At 41.2% G+C, this 24,015-nt stretch overlaps 1 protein-coding gene across 4 annotated transcripts in view; it reads right to left on the bottom strand.

The window, feature by feature from the left end:
• Window positions 1-24,015, bottom strand: part of LOC118382419 (cyclin-dependent kinase-like 5) — a 248,731-nt gene that overhangs the window by 145,661 nt on the left and 79,055 nt on the right. For all 4 annotated transcript variants that reach the window (XM_052475786.1, XM_052475787.1, XM_052475788.1 and 1 more), the window contains exons 6-9: window positions 21,036-21,095; window positions 10,257-10,347; window positions 9,909-10,098; window positions 8,743-8,823 (exon numbers count right to left, since the gene is read on the bottom strand). In XM_052475786.1, coding sequence (XP_052331746.1) covers window positions 8,743-8,823; window positions 9,909-10,098; window positions 10,257-10,347; window positions 21,036-21,095 — 422 coding nt within the window. The remainder of the gene's footprint in view (window positions 1-8,742; window positions 8,824-9,908; window positions 10,099-10,256; window positions 10,348-21,035; window positions 21,096-24,015) is intronic.

Genomic DNA, 24,015 nt, shown 5'->3' with positions numbered 1-24,015 from the left:
TTAATCACAGCCAAAGATGCTTCAACAAAATACTGAGTAAAAGGTCTGAATACTAAAGTAAATGTTATATTTAATTTTTTTTTTTTTTTACATTTGCAAAAATAAAATAAAAATATGTCATTCTGGGGTTTTGTGTGTAGATTGATGAGGGAAATTTTAATTTTAGAATAAGGCTGTAACGTAACACAATGTGGAAAAAGTTAAGAGGTCTGAATACTTTCTGAATAGACGGTAACAGAGACATTAAATACAAATCAAATCAAATCAAATCAAATCAAAATTAAATACATTAAAGATACCTGACATTACATTAGAGACATAACATTACAGATACATTACAGAGACATGACATTACAGAGACATTACATTAGAGACATAACATTACAGATACATTACATTAGAGACATAACATTACAGATACATTACATTAGAGACATGACATTACAGATACATTACAGATACATGACATTACAGATAGATTACATTACATTAGAGACATAACATTACAGATACATTACAGAGACATGACATTACAGAGACATAACATTACAGATACATTACATTAGAGACATAACATTACAGATACATTACATTAGAGACATAACATTACAGATACATTACATTAGAGACATAACATTACAGATTCATTACAGAGACATGACATTACAGATACATTACATTACAGATACATTACATTACAGACACATTACATTAGAGACATAACATTACAGATACATTACAGAGACATAACATTACAGATACATTACATTAGAGACATAACATTACAGATTCATTACAGAGACATGACATTACAGATACATTACATTACAGATACATTACATTACAGACACATTACATTAGAGACATAACATTACAGATACATTACAGAGACATGACATTACAGATACATTAAAGATACATTACAGAGACATGACATTACAGAGACATTACATTAGAGACATAACATTATAGAGACATAACATTACAGATACATTACATTAGAGACATAACATTACAGATACATTACAAAGACATGACATTACAGATACATTACAGAGACATGACATTACAGATACATTACAGAGACATGACATTACAGATACATTACAGATACATAACATTACAGATACATTACAGATACATAACATTACAGATACATTACATTACAGAGACATGACATTACAGATACATTACATTACAGATACATTACAGATACATTACATCACAGATACATTACAGATACATTACATTACAGAGACATGACATTACAGATACATTACATTACAGATACATTACAGATACATTACATTAGAGACATAACATTACAGATACATTACAGAGACATGACATTACAGATACATTACAGAGACATGACATTACAGATACATTACAGAGACATTACATTACAGATACATTACAGATACATTACATTAGAGACATAACATTACAGATACATTACAGAGACATAACATTACAGATACATTACAGAGACATGACATTACAGATACATTACAGAGACATTACATTACAGAGACATTACAGATACATTACAGAGACATGACATTAAAGATACCTGACATTACATTAGAGACATAACATTACAGATACATTACATTAGAGACATGACATTACAGATACATTACAGATACATGACATTACATTAGAGACATAACATTACAGACATGACATTACAGATACATTACATTAGAGACATAACATTACAGATACATTACAGAGACATGACATTACAGAGACATGACATTACATTAGAGACATAACATTACATTAGAGACATAACATTACAGATACATTACAGAGACATTACAGAGACATGACATTACAGAGACATGACATTACAGAGACATGACATTACAGATACATTACAGAGACATGACATTACAGAGACATGACATTACATTAGAGACATAACATTACATTAGAGACATGACATTACAGATACATTACAAATACATTAGAGAGACATGACATTACAGAGACATGACATTACAGAGACATGACATTACAGATACATTACAGAGACATGACATTACGAGACATAACATTACAGATACATTAGAGACATGACATTACAGATACATGACATTACAGATACATTACAGAGACATGACATTACAGAGACATTACAGAGACATGACATTACAGAGACATGACATTACAGATACATTACAGATACATGACATTACAGATACATTACAGAGACATGACATTACAGATACATTACAGAGACATGACATTACAGATACATTACAGAGACATGACATTACAGATACATTACAGATACATGACATTACAGATACATTACAGATACATGACATTACAGATACATGACATTACAGATACATGACATTACAGATACATTACAGATACATTACAGAGACATGACATTACATTACATTACAGATACATGACATTACATTAGAGACATAACATTACAGATACATTACAGAGACATGACATTACAGAGACATGACATTACAGATACATTACAGATACATGACATTACAGAGACATAACATTACAGAGACATAACATTACAGAGACATAACATTACAGAGACATGACATTACAGAGACATAACATTACAGATACATTACAGATACATGACATTACAGAGACATGACATTACAGATACATTACAGATACATGACATTACAGATACATTACAGAGACATGACATTACAGAGACATGACATTACAGAGACATGACATTACAGAGACATGACATTACAGAGACATGAAATTACAGAGACATGACATTACAGAGACATGACATTACAGATACATTACAGATACATGACATTACAGAGACATAACATTACAGAGACATAACATTACAGAGACATAACATTACAGAGACATGACATTACAGAGACATAACATTACAGATACATTACAGAGACATGACATTACAGAGACATGACATTACAGATACATTACAGATACATGACATTACAGATACATTACAGAGACATGACATTACAGAGACATGACATTACAGAGACATGACATTACAGAGACATGACATTACAGAGACATGAAATTACAGAGACATGACATTACAGAGACATGAAATTACAGAGACATGACATTACAGAGACATGACATTACAGAGACATAACATTACAGATACATTACAGAGACATGACATTACAGAGACATGACATTTACATTACATTTAAGTCATTTAGCAGACGCTCTTATCCAGAGCGACTTACAAATTGGTGCATTCACCTTATGACATCCAGTAGAATAGTCACTTTACAATAGTGCATCTAAATCTTAAAGGGGGGTGAGAAGGATTACTTATCCTATCCTAGGTACAGATACATTACAGATACATGACATTACAGATACATTACAGATACATTACAGAGACATGACATTACAGAGACATGACATTACAGAGACATGACATTACAGAGACATGACATTACAGATACATGACATTACAGGGACATGACATTACAGATACATGACATTACAGATACATGACATTACAGATACATTACAGATACATTACAGAGACATGACATTACATTACATTACATTACAGAGACATTAAAGATACCTGACATTACATTAGAGACATAAAATTACAGGTACATTACAGTTACATGACATTACAGATACATTACATGACAGATACATTAAAGATACATTACAGATACATTACAGATACATGACATTACAGATACATGACATTACAGATACATTACATTACAGATACATTACAGATACATTACATTACAGATACATTACAGATACATTACATTACAGATACATTACAGATACATTACATTACAGATACATTACAGATACATGACAGATACATTACAGATACATTACAGATACATTACATTACAGATACATTACAGATACATGACAGATACATTACAGATACATGACATTACAGATACATTACAGATACATGACATTACAGAGACATACATTACAGAGACATGACATTACAGAGACATAACATTACAGAGACATGACATTACAGAGACATAACATTACAGATACATTACAGAGACATGACATTACAGAGACATGACATTACAGATACATTACAGAGACATGACATTACAGAGACATGACATTACAGAGACATGACATTACAGAGACATGACATTGACATGAAATTACAGATGACATTACAGAGACATAACATTACAGATACATTACAGAGACATGACATTACAGAGACATGACATTTACATTACATTTAAGTCATTTAGCAGACGCTCTTATCCAGAGCGACTTACAAATTGGTGATGACATCCAGTAGAATAGTCACTTTACAATAGTGCATCTAAATCTTAAAGGGGGGTGAGAAGGATTACTTATCCTATCCTAGGTACAGATACATTACAGATACATGACATTACAGATACATTGACATTACATTACAGATACATTACAGAGACATGACATTACAGAGACATGACATTACAGAGACATGACATTACAGATGACATTACAGGGACATGACATTACAGATACATTACAGATACATTACAGAGACATGACATTACATTACATTACATTACAGAGACATTAAAGATACCTGACATTACATTAGAGACATAAAATTACAGATACATTACAGATACATGACATTACAGATACATTACATGACAGATACATTAAAGATACATTACAGATACATTACAGATACATGACATTACAGATACATGACATTACAGATACATTACATTACAGATACATTACAGATACATGACAGATACATTACAGATACATTACATTACAGATACATTACAGATACATTACATTACAGATACATTACAGATACATTACATTACAGATACATTACAGATACATGACAGATACATTACAGATGCATTCCAGATACATTACATTACAGATACATGACAGATACATTACAGATACATTACATTACAGATACATTACAGATACATGACAGATACATTACAGATACATTACATTACAGATACATTACAGATACATGACAGATACATTACAGATACATTACAGATACATGACAGATACATTACAGATACATTACAGATACATTACAGATACATTACATTACAGATACATTACAGATACATGACAGATACATTACAGATACATTACAGATACATGACAGATACATGGCATTACAGATACATTACAGATACATTACATTACAGATACATTACAGATACATTACAGATACATTACATTACAGATACATTACAGATACATGACAGATACATTACAGATAGAGATACATTACATACAGACATTACAGAGACATGACAGATACATTACAGATACATTACATTACAGATACATTACAGATACATGACAGATACATTACAGATACATTACATTACAGAGACATGACATTACAGAACATTACAGATACATTACAGATACATTACATTGACATTACAGATACAGCATTACAGATACATTACATTACAGATACATTACAGATACATTACAGATACATTACATTACAGATACATTACAGATACATGCATTACAGATACATTACATTACAGATACATTACAGATACATTACATCACAGATACATGACATTACAGATACATGACAGATACATGACAGATACATTACAGATACATTACAGATACATGGCATCACAGATACATTACAGATACATGGCATTACAGATACATTACAGATACATTACATTACAGATACATGACAGATACATACATTACAGATACATTACAGATACATGACAGATACATTACAGATACATTCACAGATACATTACATTACAGATACATTGATACATGACAGATACATTACAGATACATTACATTACAGATACATTACAGATACATTACATTACAGGGATACATGACATTACAGATACATTGATACATGACAGATACATTACAGATACATTACATACAGATACATTACAGATACATGACAGATACATTACAGATACATTACATTACAGATACATTACAGATACATGACAGATACATACAGATACATTACATTACAGATACATTACAGATACATTACAGATACATTACATTACAGATACATTACAGATACATGACAGATACATTACAGATACATGACATTACAGATACATTACATTACAGATACATGACAGATACATGACAGATACATTACAGATACATTACAGATACATGACAGATACACATTACAGATACATTACAGATACATACATTACAGATACATTACAGATACATTACAGATACATTACATTACAGATACATTACAGATACATGACAGATACATTACAGATACATACATTACAGACATTACAGATACATTACAGATACATGACAGATACATTACAGATACATTACATGACAGATACATTACAGATACATGACATACATTACAGATACATTACATTACAGATACATTACAGATACATGACAGATACATTACAGATACATTACAGATACATTACATTACAGATACATTACAGATACATGGCATTACAGATACATTACATTACAGATACATTACAGATACATTACAGATGACATTACAGATACATGACAGATACATGACAGATACATTACAGATACATTACAGATACATCACAGATACATTACAGATACATGCATTACAGATACATTACAGATACATTACATTACAGATACATGACAGATACATTACAGATACATTACAGATACATGGCATTACAGATACATTACAGATACATGACATTACAGATACATTACAGATACATTACAGATACATTACAGATACATGACAGATACATTACAGATACATTACAGATACATTACAGATACATTACAGATACATGACAGATACATTACAGATACATTACATTACAGATACATTACAGATACATGACAGATACATTACAGATACATTACAGATACATTACAGATACATTACATTACATTACAGATACATTACATTACAGATACATTACAGATACATTACAGATACATGGCATTACAGATTACATTACAGATACATTACAGATACATTACAGATACATTACATTACAGAGATACACAGATACATTACATTACAGATACATTACAGATACATTACATCACAGATACATGACATTACAGATACATGACAGATACATGACAGATACATTACAGATACATTACAGATACATGGCATCACAGATACATTACAGATACATGGCATACAGATACAGATACATTACAGATACATGACAGATACATTACAGATACATACAGATACATGGCATTACAGATACATTACAGATACATGACAGATACATTACAGATACATTACAGATACATTACAGATACATTACATACAGATACATTACAGATACATGACAGATACATTACAGATACATTACAGATACATGACAGATACATGGCATTACAGATACATTACAGATACATTACATTACAGATACATTACAGATACATTACAGATACATTACATTACAGATACATTACAGATACATGACAGATACATTACAGATACATTACAGATACATTACATTACAGATACATTACAGATACATTACAGATACATGACAGATACATTACAGATACATTACATTACAGATACATTACAGATACATGACAGATACATTACAGATACATTACAGATACATTACAGATACATTACAGATACATTACAGATACATTACAGATGCATTACAGATACATTACAGATACATTACATTACAGATACATTACAGATACATTACAGATACATGGCATTACAGATACATTACATTACAGATACATTACAGATACATTACAGATACATTACATTACAGATACATTACAGATACATGGCATTACAGATACATTACATTACAGATACATTACAGATACATTACATCACAGATACATGACATTACAGATACATGACAGATACATTACAGATACATTACAGATACATTACAGATACATGGCATCACAGATACATTACAGATACATGGCATTACAGATACATTACAGATACATTACATTACAGATACATGACAGATACATTACAGATACATTACAGATACATGGCATTACAGATACATTACAGATACATGACATTACAGATACATGACATTACAGATACATTACAGATACATTACAGATACATGACAGATACATGACATTACAGATACATTACATCACAGATACATTACATTACAGATACATTACAGATACATGACAGATACATGACATTACAGATACATTACATCACAGATACATGACATTACAGATACATTACAGATACATTACAGATACATGGCATTACAGATACATTACATCACAGATACATTACATTACAGATACATGACAGATACATGACATTACAGATACATTACATCACAGATACATGACATTACAGATACATTACATTACAGATACATTACAGATACATTACATTACAGATATATTACAGATACATTACAGATACATGGCATTACAGATACATTACATTACAGATACATTACAGATACATGACATTACAGGTATATAACAGATACATGACATTACAGATACATTACAATACAGGTATATTACAGATACATTACAATACAGGTATATTACAGATACATCACATTACAGATACATGACATTACAGATACATTAGAGGCATGTGTTTTAATGGAATGGAGAGTCATACCCTACTTTCAGTGTGAATCAGCATAACCCTAAACCTAACCCCAGTAGCATCCCTGACCTTTAACTCCTGACCTCTGACCTTACCTTCATGAGGTCCAGCAGGGGTCCACTGATGAACCCCAGGTACTTCCTCTCCAGAGTGGTGGGGTGGTTCACTGCTGGGAACTGAAAAGCACACAACAAATAGCATGGTTTGCGTGTCATGCCTCTACCACCATCAGCAGCCAGTCAGCCAGCCTGCCCGTCAGCCAGTCAACCAGTCAGTCAGTCAGTCAGGTAGTAAACCAGCGAGTAACTCTTCCCGTCAGCCAGTCAACCAGCCAGTCAGTCAACCAGCCAGCCAACCTGCCAACCAGTCAGTCAACCAGCCAGCCAGCCAGTCTGTACACAAGCCAGTCAGCCAGCCAACCAGCCAGTTAACAAGTCAATCAGCCAGTCAGTCAACAAGCCAGCTAGCCAGCCGGTCGGTCAGTCAACCAGCCAGTCAACCAGCTAGTCAGCCAACCAGTCTGTCAGTCATCCAGCCAGCCAACAAGCCAGCCGGTCGGTCAACCAGCCAGTCAACCAAATAGTCAGCCAACCAGTCTGTCAGTCATCCAGCCAGCCAGTCAGTCAACAAGCCAGCTATCCAGCCGGTCGGTCAACCAGCCAGTCAACCAGCTAGTCAGCCAACCAGTCTGTCAGTCAGCCAGCCAATCAGTCAGTCAGTAATGCCAGTCAGCCAGCAAGTCAACCGGCCAGTCAGCGAGTCAACCAGCCAGTCAGCGAGTCAACCAGCCAGCCAACCCGCCAACCAGTCAGCCAACCAGCCAGTCTGTACACAAGCCGGTCTGCTAGCCAACTAGCAAGCCAGCCATCCAGTAAGCTAGCCGCCACCAGTCAGTAACGTCAGCCAGTCAGTAACGTCAGCAAGTAACACCAGACAGAAACACCAGTCAGTAACACCAGCCAGGCAACCAGCAAGTCAGTAATGATCTGAACCACTCCTCAAGGCAGAATGGAGATAAATGATGTGTCACTGTGATCCAATCAGTCATGCCACAGCTAGCAAGAGAGAGGGGGAGAGGACGGAAAAAGAGATGGAGAGAGAGAGAGAATACTGAAATAAGACCAGAGATCGAGAGATGGAGTGAGTTGGAAAGAACAGGAAGAAGAGAAGAGTAAGAGCGCATGTGAGGGGGAGTGAGGGGAAGAGAGGTGGACAGATAGAGAGAGTACTGAGAGCAGAGACCGTTTCCAGCCTGTCCTACCCTTAGCCCGTGGAATCGAGGGTTATTGTAGAAGAGTTTCATCTGTTCAGTAGGCAGTGGTCCCAGGACCTTCTGGATGATGAAGAGCTGATCTATCTCACTCTCTCCTGGGAACAACGGCTGGCCATCACTCAGCTCCCCCAGGATACAGCCTACTGACCACATGTCAACTGCCTTACCATACGGAGCCCTGGGGGAAGAGGGGAGAGGGTGTTGGTCATTATAATTGTATGGTTCATGTCTGCAGTATCCTACCTGTACTGCACATCATTAACACGTGTTGGTGCATGTTTACAGTATCCAGGTAGAATGGACTCAACCAGAATGACACACATACACGAAACTCACCCCAGCAGTAGTTCTGGAGAGCGGTACCATCTAGTGGCCACATACTCTGTGTAGTTGGCATCATTTCCCTCTGAGAGATTACGGGCGAAGCCTGACAAGAGAAGACAGACAGTGCAGTGAATAAGAGAGAGAACAGGAAGTGACCTCGGAGATCAACTAACCAGGAACACAGCTAAGACAGTAAAATCATTTCAGTAGGATGATGAGGACACAGGAACAACAGTCTAAGAGCAACCAGTGAGACCCCCCCCCTCTCTCGCTCTCTGTATTAATTGATTCAACAGAATGAGTCAACACTGAGCAGCTAAACATAGACTGTAGATGTACTGCTCTACAGAGTATATAGACGTATCAGGGTGCTCAAAGAAATGTTTCACTTCGTGATGTGCTTTATCATAGTGTCTGGTACGACCAGAACACCAACCTGACTATATATCATAGTGTCTGGTACCACCCAACACCAACCTGACTATCATAGTGTCTGGTACGACCAGAACACCAACCTGACTATCATAGTGTCTGGTACGACCAGAACACCAACCTGACTATCATAGTGTCTGGTACGACCAGAACACCAACCTGACTATCATAGTGTCTGGTACGACCAGAACACCAACCTGACTATCATAGTGTCTGGTACGACCAGAACACCAACCTGACTATCATAGTGTCTGGTACGACCAGAACACCAACCTGACTATATATCATAGTGTCTGGTACCACCCAACACCAACCTGACTATCATAGTGTCTGGTACGACCAGAACACCAACCTGACTATCATAGTGTCTGGTGCGACCAGAACACCAACCTGACCTGGTACGACCAGAACACCAACCTGACTATCATAGTGTCTGGTACGACCAGAACACCAACCTGACTATCATAGTGTCTGGTACGACCAGAACACCAACCTGACTATCATAGTGTCTGGTACCACCCAACACCAACCTGACTATCATAGTGTCTGGTACCACCCAACACCAACCTGACTATCATAGTGTCTGGTACCACCCAACACCAACCTGACTATCATAGTGTCTGGTACCACCCAACACCAACCTACCTATCATAGTGTCTGGTACGACCAGAACACCAACCTGACTATATATCATAGTGTCTGGTACCACCAGAACACCAACCTGACTATCATAGTGTCTGGTACCACCCAACACCAACCTGACTATCATAGTGTCTGGTACCACCCAACACCAACCTGACTATATATCATAGTGTCTGGTACCACCCAACACCAACCTGACTATCATAGTGTCTGGTACCACCAGAACACCAACCTGACTATCATAGTGTCTGGTACGACCAGAACACCAACCTGACTATCATAGTGTCTGGTACGACCAGAACACCAACCTGACTATATATCATAGTGTCTGGTACCACCCAACACCAACCTGACTATCATAGTGTCTGGTACGACCAGAACACCAACCTGACTATCATAGTGTCTGGTACAACCAGAACACCAACCTGACTATCATAGTGTCTGGTACCACCCAACACCAACCTGACTATCATAGTGTCTGGTCGACCAGAACACCAACCTGACTATCATAGTGTCTGGTACCACCCAACACCAACCTGACTATCATAGTGTCTGGTACGACCAGAACACCAACCTGACTATCATAGTGTCTGGTACCACCAGAACACCAACCTGACTATCATAGTGTCTGGTACGACCAGAACACCAACCTGACTATCATAGTGTCTGGTACCACCCAACACCAACCTGACTATCATAGTGTCTGGTACCACCCAACACCAACCTGACTATCATAGTGTCTGGTACCACCCAACACCAACCTGACTATCATAGTGTCTGGTACCACCCAACACCAACCTACCTATCATAGTGTCTGGTACGACCAGAACACCAACCTGACTATATATCATAGTGTCTGGTACCACCAGAACACCAACCTGACTATCATAGTGTCTGGTACCACCCAACACCAACCTGACTATCATAGTGTCTGGTACCACCCAACACCAACCTGACTATCATAGTGTCTGGTACCACCCAACACCAACCTGACTATCATAGTGTCTGGTACCACCCAACACCAACCTGACTATATATCATAGTGTCTGGTACCACCCAACACCAACCTGACTATATATCATAGTGTCTGGTACCACCCAACACCAACCTGACTATATATCATAGTGTCTGGTACCACCCAACACCAACCTGACTATCATAGTGTCTGGTACGACCAGAACACCAACCTGACTATATATCATAGTGTCTGGTACCACCCAACACCAACCTGACTATCATAGTGTCTGGTACGACCAGAACACCAACCTGACTATATATCATAGTGTCTGGTACCACCCAACACCAACCTGACTATATATCATAGTGTCTGGTACCACCCAACACCAACCTGACTATCATAGTGTCTGGTACCACCCAACACCAACCTGACTATCATAGTGTCTGGTACCACCCAACACCAACCTGACTATCATAGTGTCTGGTACCACCCAACACCAACCTGACTATCATAGTGTCTGGTACCACCCAACACCAACCTGACTATATAACATAGTGTCTGGTACCACCCAACACCAACCTGACTATCATAGTGTCTGGTACCACCCAACACCAACCTGACTATCATAGTGTCTGGTACCACCAGAACACCAACCTGACTATCATAGTATCTGGTACCACCCAACACCAACCTGACTATCATAGTGTCTGGTACCACCCAACACCAACCTGACTATCATAGTGTCTGGTACCACCCAACACCAACCTGACTATATAACATAGTGTCTGGTACCACCCAACACCAACCTGACTATATAACATAGTGTCTGGTACCACCCAACACCAACCTTACTATCATAGTGTCTGGTACCACCCAACACCAACCTGACTATATAACATAGTGTCTGGTACCACCCAACACCAACCTGACTATATATCATAGTGTCTGGTACCACCCAACACCAACCTGACTATCATAGTGTCTGGAACCACCCAACACCAACCTGACTATCATAGTGTCTGGTACCAACCAACACCAACCTGACTATCATAGTGTCTGGTACCACCCAACACCAACCTGACTATATATCATAGTGTTTGGTACCACCCAACACCAACCTGACTATATATCATAGTGTCTGGTACCACCCAACACCAACCTGACTATCATAGTGTCTGGTACCACCCAACACCAACCTGACTATCATAGTGTCTGGCACCACCCAACACCAACCTGACTATCATAGTGTCTGGTACCACCCAACACCAACCTGACTATCATAGTGTCTGGTACTACCAGAACACCAACCTGACTATCATAGTGTCTGGTACCACCAGAACACCAACCTGACTATCATAGTGTCTGGTACCACCCAACACCAACCTGACTATCATAGTGTCTGGTACCACCCAACACCAACCTGACTATCATAGTGTCTGGTACCACCCAACACCAACCTGACTATCATAGTGTCTGGTACCACCAGAACACCAACCTGACTATCATAGTGTCTGGTACCACCAGAACACCAACCTGACTATCATAGTGTCTGGTACCACCAGAACACCAACCTGACTATCATAGTGTCTGGTACCAACCAACACCAACCTGACTATCATAGTGTCTGGTACCAACCAACACCAACCTGACTATATATCATAGTGTCTGGTACCACCCAACACCAACCTGACTATATATCATAGTGTCTGGTACCACCCAACACCAACCTGACTATCATAGTGTCTGGTACCACCCAACACCAACCTGACTATCATAGTGTCTGGTACCACCCAACACCAACCTGACTATCATAGTGTCTGGTACCACCCAACACCAACCTGACTATCATAGTGTCTGGTACCACCAGAACACACAACCTGACTATCATAGTGTCTGGTACCACCAGAACACCAACCTGACTATCATAGTGTCTGGTACCACCCAACACCAACCTGACTATCATAGTGTCTGGTACCACCCAACACCAACCTGACTATCATAGTGTCTGGTACCACCCAACACCAACCTGACTATCATAGTGTCTGGTACCACCAGAACACCAACCTGACTATCATAGTGTCTGGTACCACCAGAACACCAACCTGACTATCATAGTGTCTGGTACCACCAGAACACCAACCTGACTATCATAGTGTCTGGTACCACCCAACACCAACCTGACTATATATATCATAGTGTCTGGTACCACCCAACACCAACCTGACTATATATATCATAGTGTCTGGTACCACCCAACCTGACTATATATATCATAGTGTCTGGTACCACCCAACACCAACCTGACTATATATAACATAGTGTCTGGTACCACCCAACACCAACCTGACTATATATATCATAGTGTCTGGTACCACCCAACACCAACCTGACTATATATATCATAGTGTCTGGTACCACCCAACACCAACCTGACTATCATAGTGTCTAGTACCACCCAACACCAACCTGACTATCATAGTGTCTGGTACCACCCAACACCAACCTGACTATCATAGTGTCTGGTACCACCCAACACCAACCTGACTATCATAGTGTCTGGTACCACCCAACACCAACCTGAATATCATAGTGTCTGGTACCACCCAACACCAACCTGACTATCATAGTGTCTGGTACCACCCAACACCAACCTGACTATCATAGTGTCTGGTACCACCCAACACCATCCTGACTATATATCATAGTGTCTGGTACCACCCAACACCAACCTGACTATCATAGTGTCTGGTACCACCCAACACCAACCTGACTATCATAGTGTCTGGTACCACCCAACACCAACCTGACTATCATAGTGTCTGGTACCACCAGAACACCAACCTGACTATCATAGTGTCTGGTACCACCAGAACACCAACCTGACTATCATAGTGTCTGGTACCACCCAACACCAACCTGACTATATATATCATAGTGTCTGGTACCACCCAACACCAACCTGACTATATATATCATAGTGTCTGGTACCACCCAACCTGACTATATATATCATAGTGTCTGGTACCACCCAACACCAACCTGACTATATATAACATAGTGTCTGGTACCACCCAACACCAACCTGACTATATATATCATAGTGTCTGGTACCACCCAACACCAACCTGACTATCATAGTGTCTGGTACCACCCAACACCAACCTGACTATCAGTGTCTGGTACCACCCAACACCAACCTGAGTATATATCATAGTGTCTGGTACCACCAGAACACCAACCTGACTATATATCATAGTGTCTGGTACCACCCAACACCAACCTGACTATCATAGTGTCTGGTACCACCCAACACCAACCTGACTATCATAGTGTCTGGTACCACCCAACACCAACCTGACTATCATAGTGTATGGTACCACCAGAACACCAACCTGACTATCATAGTGTCTGGTACCACCAGAACACCAACCTGACTATCATAGTGTCTGGTACCACCCAACACCAACCTGACTATATATATCATAGTGTCTGGTACCACCCAACACCAACCTGACTATATATATCATAGTGTCTGGTACCACCCAACACCAACCTGACTATATATATCATAGTGTCTGGTACCACCCAACACCAACCTGACTATATATAACATAGTGTCTGGTACCACCCAACACCAACCTGACTATATATCATAGTGTCTGGTACCACCCAACACCAACCTGACTATATATCATAGTGTCTGGTACCACCCAACACCAACCTGACTATCATAGTGTCTGGTACCACCAGAACACCAACCTGACTATCATAGTGTCTGGTACCACCCAACACCAACCTGACTATCATAGTGTCTGGTACCACCCAACACCAACCTGACTATCATAGTGTCTGTTACCACCCAACACCAACCTGACTATATATCATAGTGTCTGGTACCACCCAACACCAACCTGACTATCATAGTGTCTGGTACCACCAGAACACCAACCTGACTATATATCATAGTGTCTGGTACCACCCAACACCAACCTGACTATCATAGTGTCTGGTACCACCCAACACCAACCTGACTATCATAGTGTCTGGTACCACCAGAACACCAACCTGACTATCATAGTGTCTGGTACCACCAGAACACCAACCTGACTATCATAGTGTCTGGTACCACCCAACACCAACCTGACTATCATAGTGTCTGGTACCACCCAACACCAACCTGACTATCATAGTGTCTGGTACCACCAGAACACCAACCTGACTATCATAGTGTCTGGTACCACCAGAACACCAACCTGACTATCATAGTGTCTGGTACCACCCAACACCAACCTGACTATATATATCATAGTGTCTGGTACCACCCAACACCAACCTGATTATATATATCATAGTGTCTGGTACCACCCAACCTGACTATATATATCATAGTGTCTGGTACCACCCAACACCAACCTGACTATATATAACATAGTGTCTGGTACCACCCAACACCAACCTGACTATATATATCATTGTGTCTGGTACCACCCAACACCAACCTGACTATATATATCATAGTGTCTGGTACCACCCAACACCAACCTGACTATCATAGTGTCTGGTACCACCCAACACCAACCTGAATATCATAGTGTCTGGTACCACCCAACACCAACCTGACTATCATAGTGTCTGGTACCACCCAACACCAACCTGACTATCATAGTGTCTGGTACCACCAGAACACCAACCTGACTATCATAGTGTCTGGTACCACCAGAACACCAACCTGACTATCATAGTGTCTGGTACCACCCAACACCAACCTGACTATCATAGTGTCTGGTACGACCAGAACACCAACCTGACTATATATCATAGTGTCTGGTACCACCCAACACCAACCTGACTATCATAGTGTCTGGTACCACCCAACACCAACCTGACTATCATAGTGTCTGGTACCACCCAACACCAACCTGACTATATATATCATAGTGTCTGGTACCACCCAACCTGACTATATATATCATAGTGTCTGGTACCACCCAACACCAACCTGACTATATATAACATAGTGTCTGGTACCACCCAACACCAACCTGACTATATATATCATAGTGTCTGGTACCACCCAACACCAACCTGACTATATATATCATAGTGTCTGGTACCACCCAACACCAACCTGACTATCATAGTGTCTGGTACCACCCAACACCAACCTGACTATCATAGTGTCTGGTACCACCCAACACCAACCTGACTATCATAGTGTCTGGTACCACCCAACACCAACCTGACTATCATAGTGTCTGGTACCACCCAACACCAACCTGAATATCATAGTGTCTGGTACCACCCAACACCAACCTGACTATCATAGTGTCTGGTACCACCCAACACCAACCTGACTATATATCATAGTGTCTGGTACCACCCAACACCAACCTGACTATCATAGTGTCTGGTACCACCAGAACACCAACCTGACTATCATAGTGTCTGGTACCACCCAACACCAACCTGACTATCATAGTGTCTGGTACCACCCAACACCAACCTGACTATCATAGTGTCTGGTACCACCCAACAGCAACCTGACTATATATCAGTGTCTGGTACCACCCAACACCAACCCGACTATATATCATAGTGTCTGGTACCACCCAACACCAACCTGACTATCATAGTGTTTGGTACCACCCAACACCAACCTGACTATCATAGTGTCTGGTACCACCCAACACCAACCTGACTATCATAGTGTCTGGTACCACCCAACACCAACCTGACTATCATAGTGTCTGGTACCACCAGAACACCAACCTGAGTATATATCATAGTGTCTGGTACCACCAGAACACCAACCTGAGTATATATCATAGTGTCTGGTACCACCAGAACACCAACCTGACTATCATAGTGTCTGGTACCACCCAACACCAACCTGACTATATATATCATAGTGTCTGGTACCACCCAACACCAACCTGACTATATAAATCATAGTGTCTGGTACCACCCAACACCAACCTGACTATATATAACATAGTGTCTGGTACCACCCAACACCAACCTGACTATATATATCATAGTGTCTGGTACCACCCAACACCAACCTGACTATATATAACATAGTGTCTGGTACCACCCAACACCAACCTGACTATATATATCATAGTGGCTGGTACCACGCAACACCAACCTGACTATATATATCATAGTGTCTGGTACCACCCAACACCAACCTGACTATCATAGTGTCTGGTACCACCCAACACCAACCTGACTATCATAGTGTCTGGTACCACCCAACACCAACCTGACTATCATAGTGTCTGGTACCACCCAACACCAACCTGAATATCATAGTGTCTGGTACCACCCAACACCAACCTGACTATCATAGTGTCTGGTACCACCCAACACCAACCTGACTATCATAGTGTCTGGTACCACCCAACACCAACCTGACTATCATAGTGTCTGGTACCACCCAACACCAACCTGACTATCATAGTGTCTGGTACCACCCAACACCAACCTGAATATCATAGTGTCTGGTACCACCCAACACCAACCTGACTATCATAGTGTCTGGTACCACCCAACACCAACCTGACTATCATAGTGTCTGGTACCACCCAACACCAACCTGACTATCATAGTGTCTGGTACCACCCAACACCAACGTGACTATCATAGTGTCTGGTACCACCCAACACCAACCTGACTATATATAACATAGTGTCTGGTACCACCCAACACCAACCTGACTATATATATCATAGTGTCTGGTACCACCCAACACCAACCTGACTATATATATCATAGTGTCTGGTACCACCCAACACCAACCTGACTATCATAGTGTCTGGTACCACCCAACACCAACCTGACTATCATAGTGTCTGGTACCACCCAACACCAACCTGACTATCATAGTGTCTGGTACCACCCAACACCAACCTGAATATCATAGTGTCTGGTACCACCCAACACCAACCTGACTATCATAGTGTCTGGTACCACCCAACACCAACCTGACTATCATAGTATCTGGTACCACCCAACACCAACCTGACTATCATAGTGTCTGGTACCACCCAACACCAACCTGACTATCATAGTGTCTGGTACCACCCAACACCAACCTGACTATATATCATAGTGTCTGGTACCACCCAACACCAACCTGACTATCATAGTGTCTGGTACCACCCAACACCAACCTGACTATCATAGTGTCTGGTACCACCCAACACCAACCTGACTATATATCATAGTGTCTGGTACCACCCAACACCAACCTGACTATATATCATAGTGTCTGGTACCACCCAACACCAACCTGACTATCATAGTGTCTGGTACCACCCAACACCAACCTGACTATCATAGTGTCTGGTACCACCCAACACCAACCTGACTATATATATCATAGTGTCTGGTACCACCCAACACCAACCTGACTATATATCATAGTGTCTGTTACCACCCAACACCAACCTGACTACCATAGTGTCTGGTACCTCCCAACACCAACCTGACTATCATAGTGTCTGGTACCACCCAACACCAACCTGACTATCATAGTGTCTGGTACCACCCAACACCAACCTGACTATCATAGTGTCTGGTACCACCCAACACCAACCTGACTATATATATCATAGTGTCTGGTACCACCCAACACCAACCTGACTATATATCATAGTGTCTGTTACCACCCAACACCAACCTGACTACCATAGTGTCTGGTACCTCCCAACACCAACCTGACTATCATAGTGTCTGGTACCACCCAACACCAACCTGACTATCATAGTGTCTGGTACCACCCAACACCAACCTGACTATATATATCATAGTGTCTGGTACCACCCAACACCAACCTGACTATATATCATAGTGTCTGTTACCACCCAACACCAACCTGACTACCATAGTGTCTGGTACCACCCAACACCAACCTGACTATCATAGTGTCTGGTACCACCCAACACCAACCTGACTATCATAGTGTCTGGTACCACCCAACACCAACCTGACTATCATAGTGTCTGGTACCACCCAACACCAACCTGACTATCATAGTGTCTGGTACCACCCAACACCAACCTGACTATCATAGTGTCTGGTACCACCCAGTGAGTGAGTGAGTGAGTGAGTGAGTGAGTGAGTGAGTGAGTGAGTGGTGGTAGTGAGTGAGTGAGTGAGTGAGTGAGTGAGTGAGTGAGTGAGTGAGTGAGTGAGTGAGTGAGTGAGTGAGTGAGACGGAGTGTCAGACAGACACTAACCTTCCAGAGAAGACAGGCTAACATAACTCCAAATGAAGACTAGCTGTTTCTATAGGAACTTAAATCAACATGTTAATGGCTAAGGACAGTTGATACAGGTAGAACAGTAGAGACTAGGGTTAGGGTTAGGGTTTAACAGGATACAGGGTAGAACAGTAGAGACTAGGGTTAGGGTTAGGGTTATGGTTTAACAGGATACAGGGTAGAACAGTAGAGAGTAGGGTTAGGGGTTAGGGTTAGGGTTAGGGGTTAGGGCTAGGGTTAGGGTTAGGGGTTGTTAATGGCTAAGGACAGTTGATACAGGTAGAACAGTAGAGACTAGGGTTAGGGTTAGGGTTAGGGGTTGTTAATGGCTAAGGACAGTTGATACAGGTAGAACAGTAGAGACTAGGGTTAGGGTTAGGGTTAGGGTTTAACAGGATACAGGGTAGAACAGTAGAGACTAAAGATTCTCTAAAAGGTTGGTGCTGTTACTGACTGAATGAAGATGACAGACAGACAGGTTGCTCTGCTCACCGAAGTCACATAGCTTGAGGATGTCATCAGAACTGATTAGAAGGTTCTCTGGCTTTATATCTGAGGAGACAGAGACAAACAGGAAGGAGACAGACAGGAAGGAGAGAGACAGGAAGGAGAGACAGACAGGAGGGAGAGACAGAGACAAAGGAGGGAGAGAGAGATAAGACAGAGACAGAGATAGACAGGAGTGAGGGGATATGGGTTAGGGTTAGCTAACCCTAAGTCAGGTCATAGTGAGGGGATATGGGTTAGGGTTAGCTAACCCTAAGTCAGGTCATAGTGAGGGGATATGGGTTAGGGTTAGCTAACCCTAAGTCAGGTCATAGTGAGGGGATATGGGTTAGGGTTAGCTAACCCTAAGTTAGGTCATAGTCAGGGGATATGGGTTAGGGTTAGCTAACCCTAAGTCAGGTCATAGTGAGGGGATATGGGTTAGGGTTAGCTAACCCTAAGTCAGGTCATAGTGAAGGGATATGGGTTAGGGTTAGCTAACCCTAAGTCAGGTCATAGTGAGGGGATATGGGTTAGGGTTAGCTAACCCTAAGTCAGGTCATAGTGAGGGGATATGGGTTAGGGTTAGCTAACCCTAAGTCAGGTCATAGTGAGGGGATATGGGTTAGGGTTAGCTAACCCTAAGTCAGGTCATAGTGAGGGGATATGGGTTAGGGTTAGCTAACCCTAAGTCAGGTCATAGTGAGGGGATATGGGTTAGGGTTAGCTAACCCTAAGTTAGGTCATAGTCAGGGGATATGGGTTAGGGTTAGCTAACCCTAAGTCAGGTCATAGTGAGGGGATATGGGTTAGGGTTAGCTAACCCTAAGTCAGGTCATAGTGAGGGGATATGGGTTAGGGTTAGCTAACCCTAAGTCAGGTCATAGTGAGGGGATATGGGTTAGGGTTAGCTAACCCTAAGTCAGGTCATAGTGAGGGGATATGGGTTAGGGTTAGCTAACCCTAAGTCAGGTCATAGTGAGGGGATATGGGTTAGGGTTAGCTAACCCTAAGTCAGGTCATAGTGAGGGGATATGGGTTAGGGTTAGCTAACCCTAAGTCAGGTCATAGTGAGGGGATATGGGTTAGGGTTAGCTAACCTAAGTCAGGTCATAGTGAGGGGATATGGGTTAGGGTTAGCTAACCCTAAGTCAGGTCATAGTGAGGGGATATGGGTTAGGGTTAGCTAACCCTAAGTCAGGTCATAGTGAGGGGATATGGGTTAGGGTTAGCTAACCCTAAGTCAGGTCATAGTGAGGGGATATGGGTTAGGGTTAGCTAACCCTAAGTCAGGTCATAGTGAGGGGATATGGGTTAGGGTTAGCTAACCCTAAGTCAGGTCATAGTGAGGGGATATGGGTTAGGGTTAGCTAACCTAAGTCAGGTCATAGTGAGGGGATATGGGTCAGGGTTAGCTAACCCTAAGTCAGGTCATAGTGAGGGGATATGGGTCAGGGTTAGCTAACCCTAAGTCAGGTCATAGTGAGGGGATATGGGTCAGGGTTAGCTAACCCTAAGTCAGGTCATAGTGAGGGGATATGGGTCAGGGTTAGCTAACCCTAAGTCAGGTCATAGTGAGGGGATATGGGTCAGGGTTAGCTAACCCTAAGTCAGGTCATAGTGAGGGGATATGGGTCAGGGTTAGCTAACCCTAAGTCAGGTCATAGTGAGGGGATATGGGTTAGGGTTAGCTAACCCTAAGTCAGGTCATAGTGAGGGGATATGGGTTAGGGTTAGCTAACCCTAAGTCAGGTCATAGTGAGGGGATATGGGTTAGGGTTAGCTAACCCTAAGTCAGGTCATAGTGAGGGGATATGGGTTAGGGTTAGCTAACCTAAGTCAGGTCATAGTGAGGGGATATGGGTTAGGGTTAGCTAACCCTAAGTCAGGTCATAGTGAGGGGATATGGGTTAGGGTTAGCTAACCCTAAGTCAGGTCATAGTGAGGGGATATGGGTTAGGGTTAGCTAACCCTAAGTCAGGTCATAGTGAGGGGATATGGGTTAGGGTTAGCTAACCCTAAGTCAGGTCATAGTGAGGGGATATGGGTTAGGGTTAGCTAACCCTAAGTCAGGTCATAGTGAGGGGATATGGGTTAGGGTTAGCTAACCCTAAGTCAGGTCATAGTGAGGGGATATGGGTTAGGGTTAGCTAACCCTAAGTCAGGTCATAGTCAGGGGATATGGGTTAGGGTTAGCTAACCCTAAGTCAGGTCATAGTGAGGGGATATGGGTTAGGGTTAGCTAACCCTAAGTCAGGTCATAGTGAGGGGATATGGGTTAGGGTTAGCTAACCCTAAGTCAGGTCATAGTGAGGGGATATGGGTCAGGGTTAGCTAACCCTAAGTCAGGTCATAGTGAGGGGATATGGGTCAGGGTTAGCTAACCCTAAGTCAGGTCATAGTGAGGGGATATGGGTCAGGGTTAGCTAACCTAAGTCAGGTCATAGTGAGGGGATATGGGTCAGGGTTAGCTAACCCTAAGTCAGGTCATAGTGAGGGGATATGGGTTAGGGTTAGCTAACCCTAAGTCAGGTCATAGTGAGGGGATATGGGTTAGGGTTAGCTAACCCTAAGTCAGGTCATAGTGAGGGGATATGGGTTAGGGTTAGCTAACCCTAAGTCAGGTCATAGTGAAGGGATATGGGTTAGGGTTAGCTAACCCTAAGTCAGGTCATAGTGAGGGGATATGGGTTAGGGTTAGCTAACCCTAAGTCAGGTCATAGTGAGGGGATATGGGTTAGGGTTAGCTAACCCTAAGTCAGGTCATAGTGAGGGGATATGGGTTAGGGTTAGCTAACCCTAAGTCAGGCCATAGTGAGGGGATATGGGTTAGGGTTAGCTAACCCTAAGTCAGGTCATAGTGAGGGGATATGGGTTAGGGTTAGCTAACCCTAAGTCAGGTCATAGTGAGGGGATATGGGTTAGGGTTAGCTAACCCTAAGTCAGGTCATAGTGAGGGGATATGGGTTAGGGTTAGCTAACCCTA

The sequence above is a fragment of the Oncorhynchus keta genome, chromosome 22, assembly GCF_023373465.1.
Source record: "Oncorhynchus keta strain PuntledgeMale-10-30-2019 chromosome 22, Oket_V2, whole genome shotgun sequence".
NCBI classification, from domain to species: Eukaryota; Metazoa; Chordata; class Actinopteri; order Salmoniformes; family Salmonidae; genus Oncorhynchus; species Oncorhynchus keta.
The sequence above is the reverse complement of the archived record's forward strand: the minus strand, read 5'-3'. Positions and strand labels throughout refer to the sequence as shown.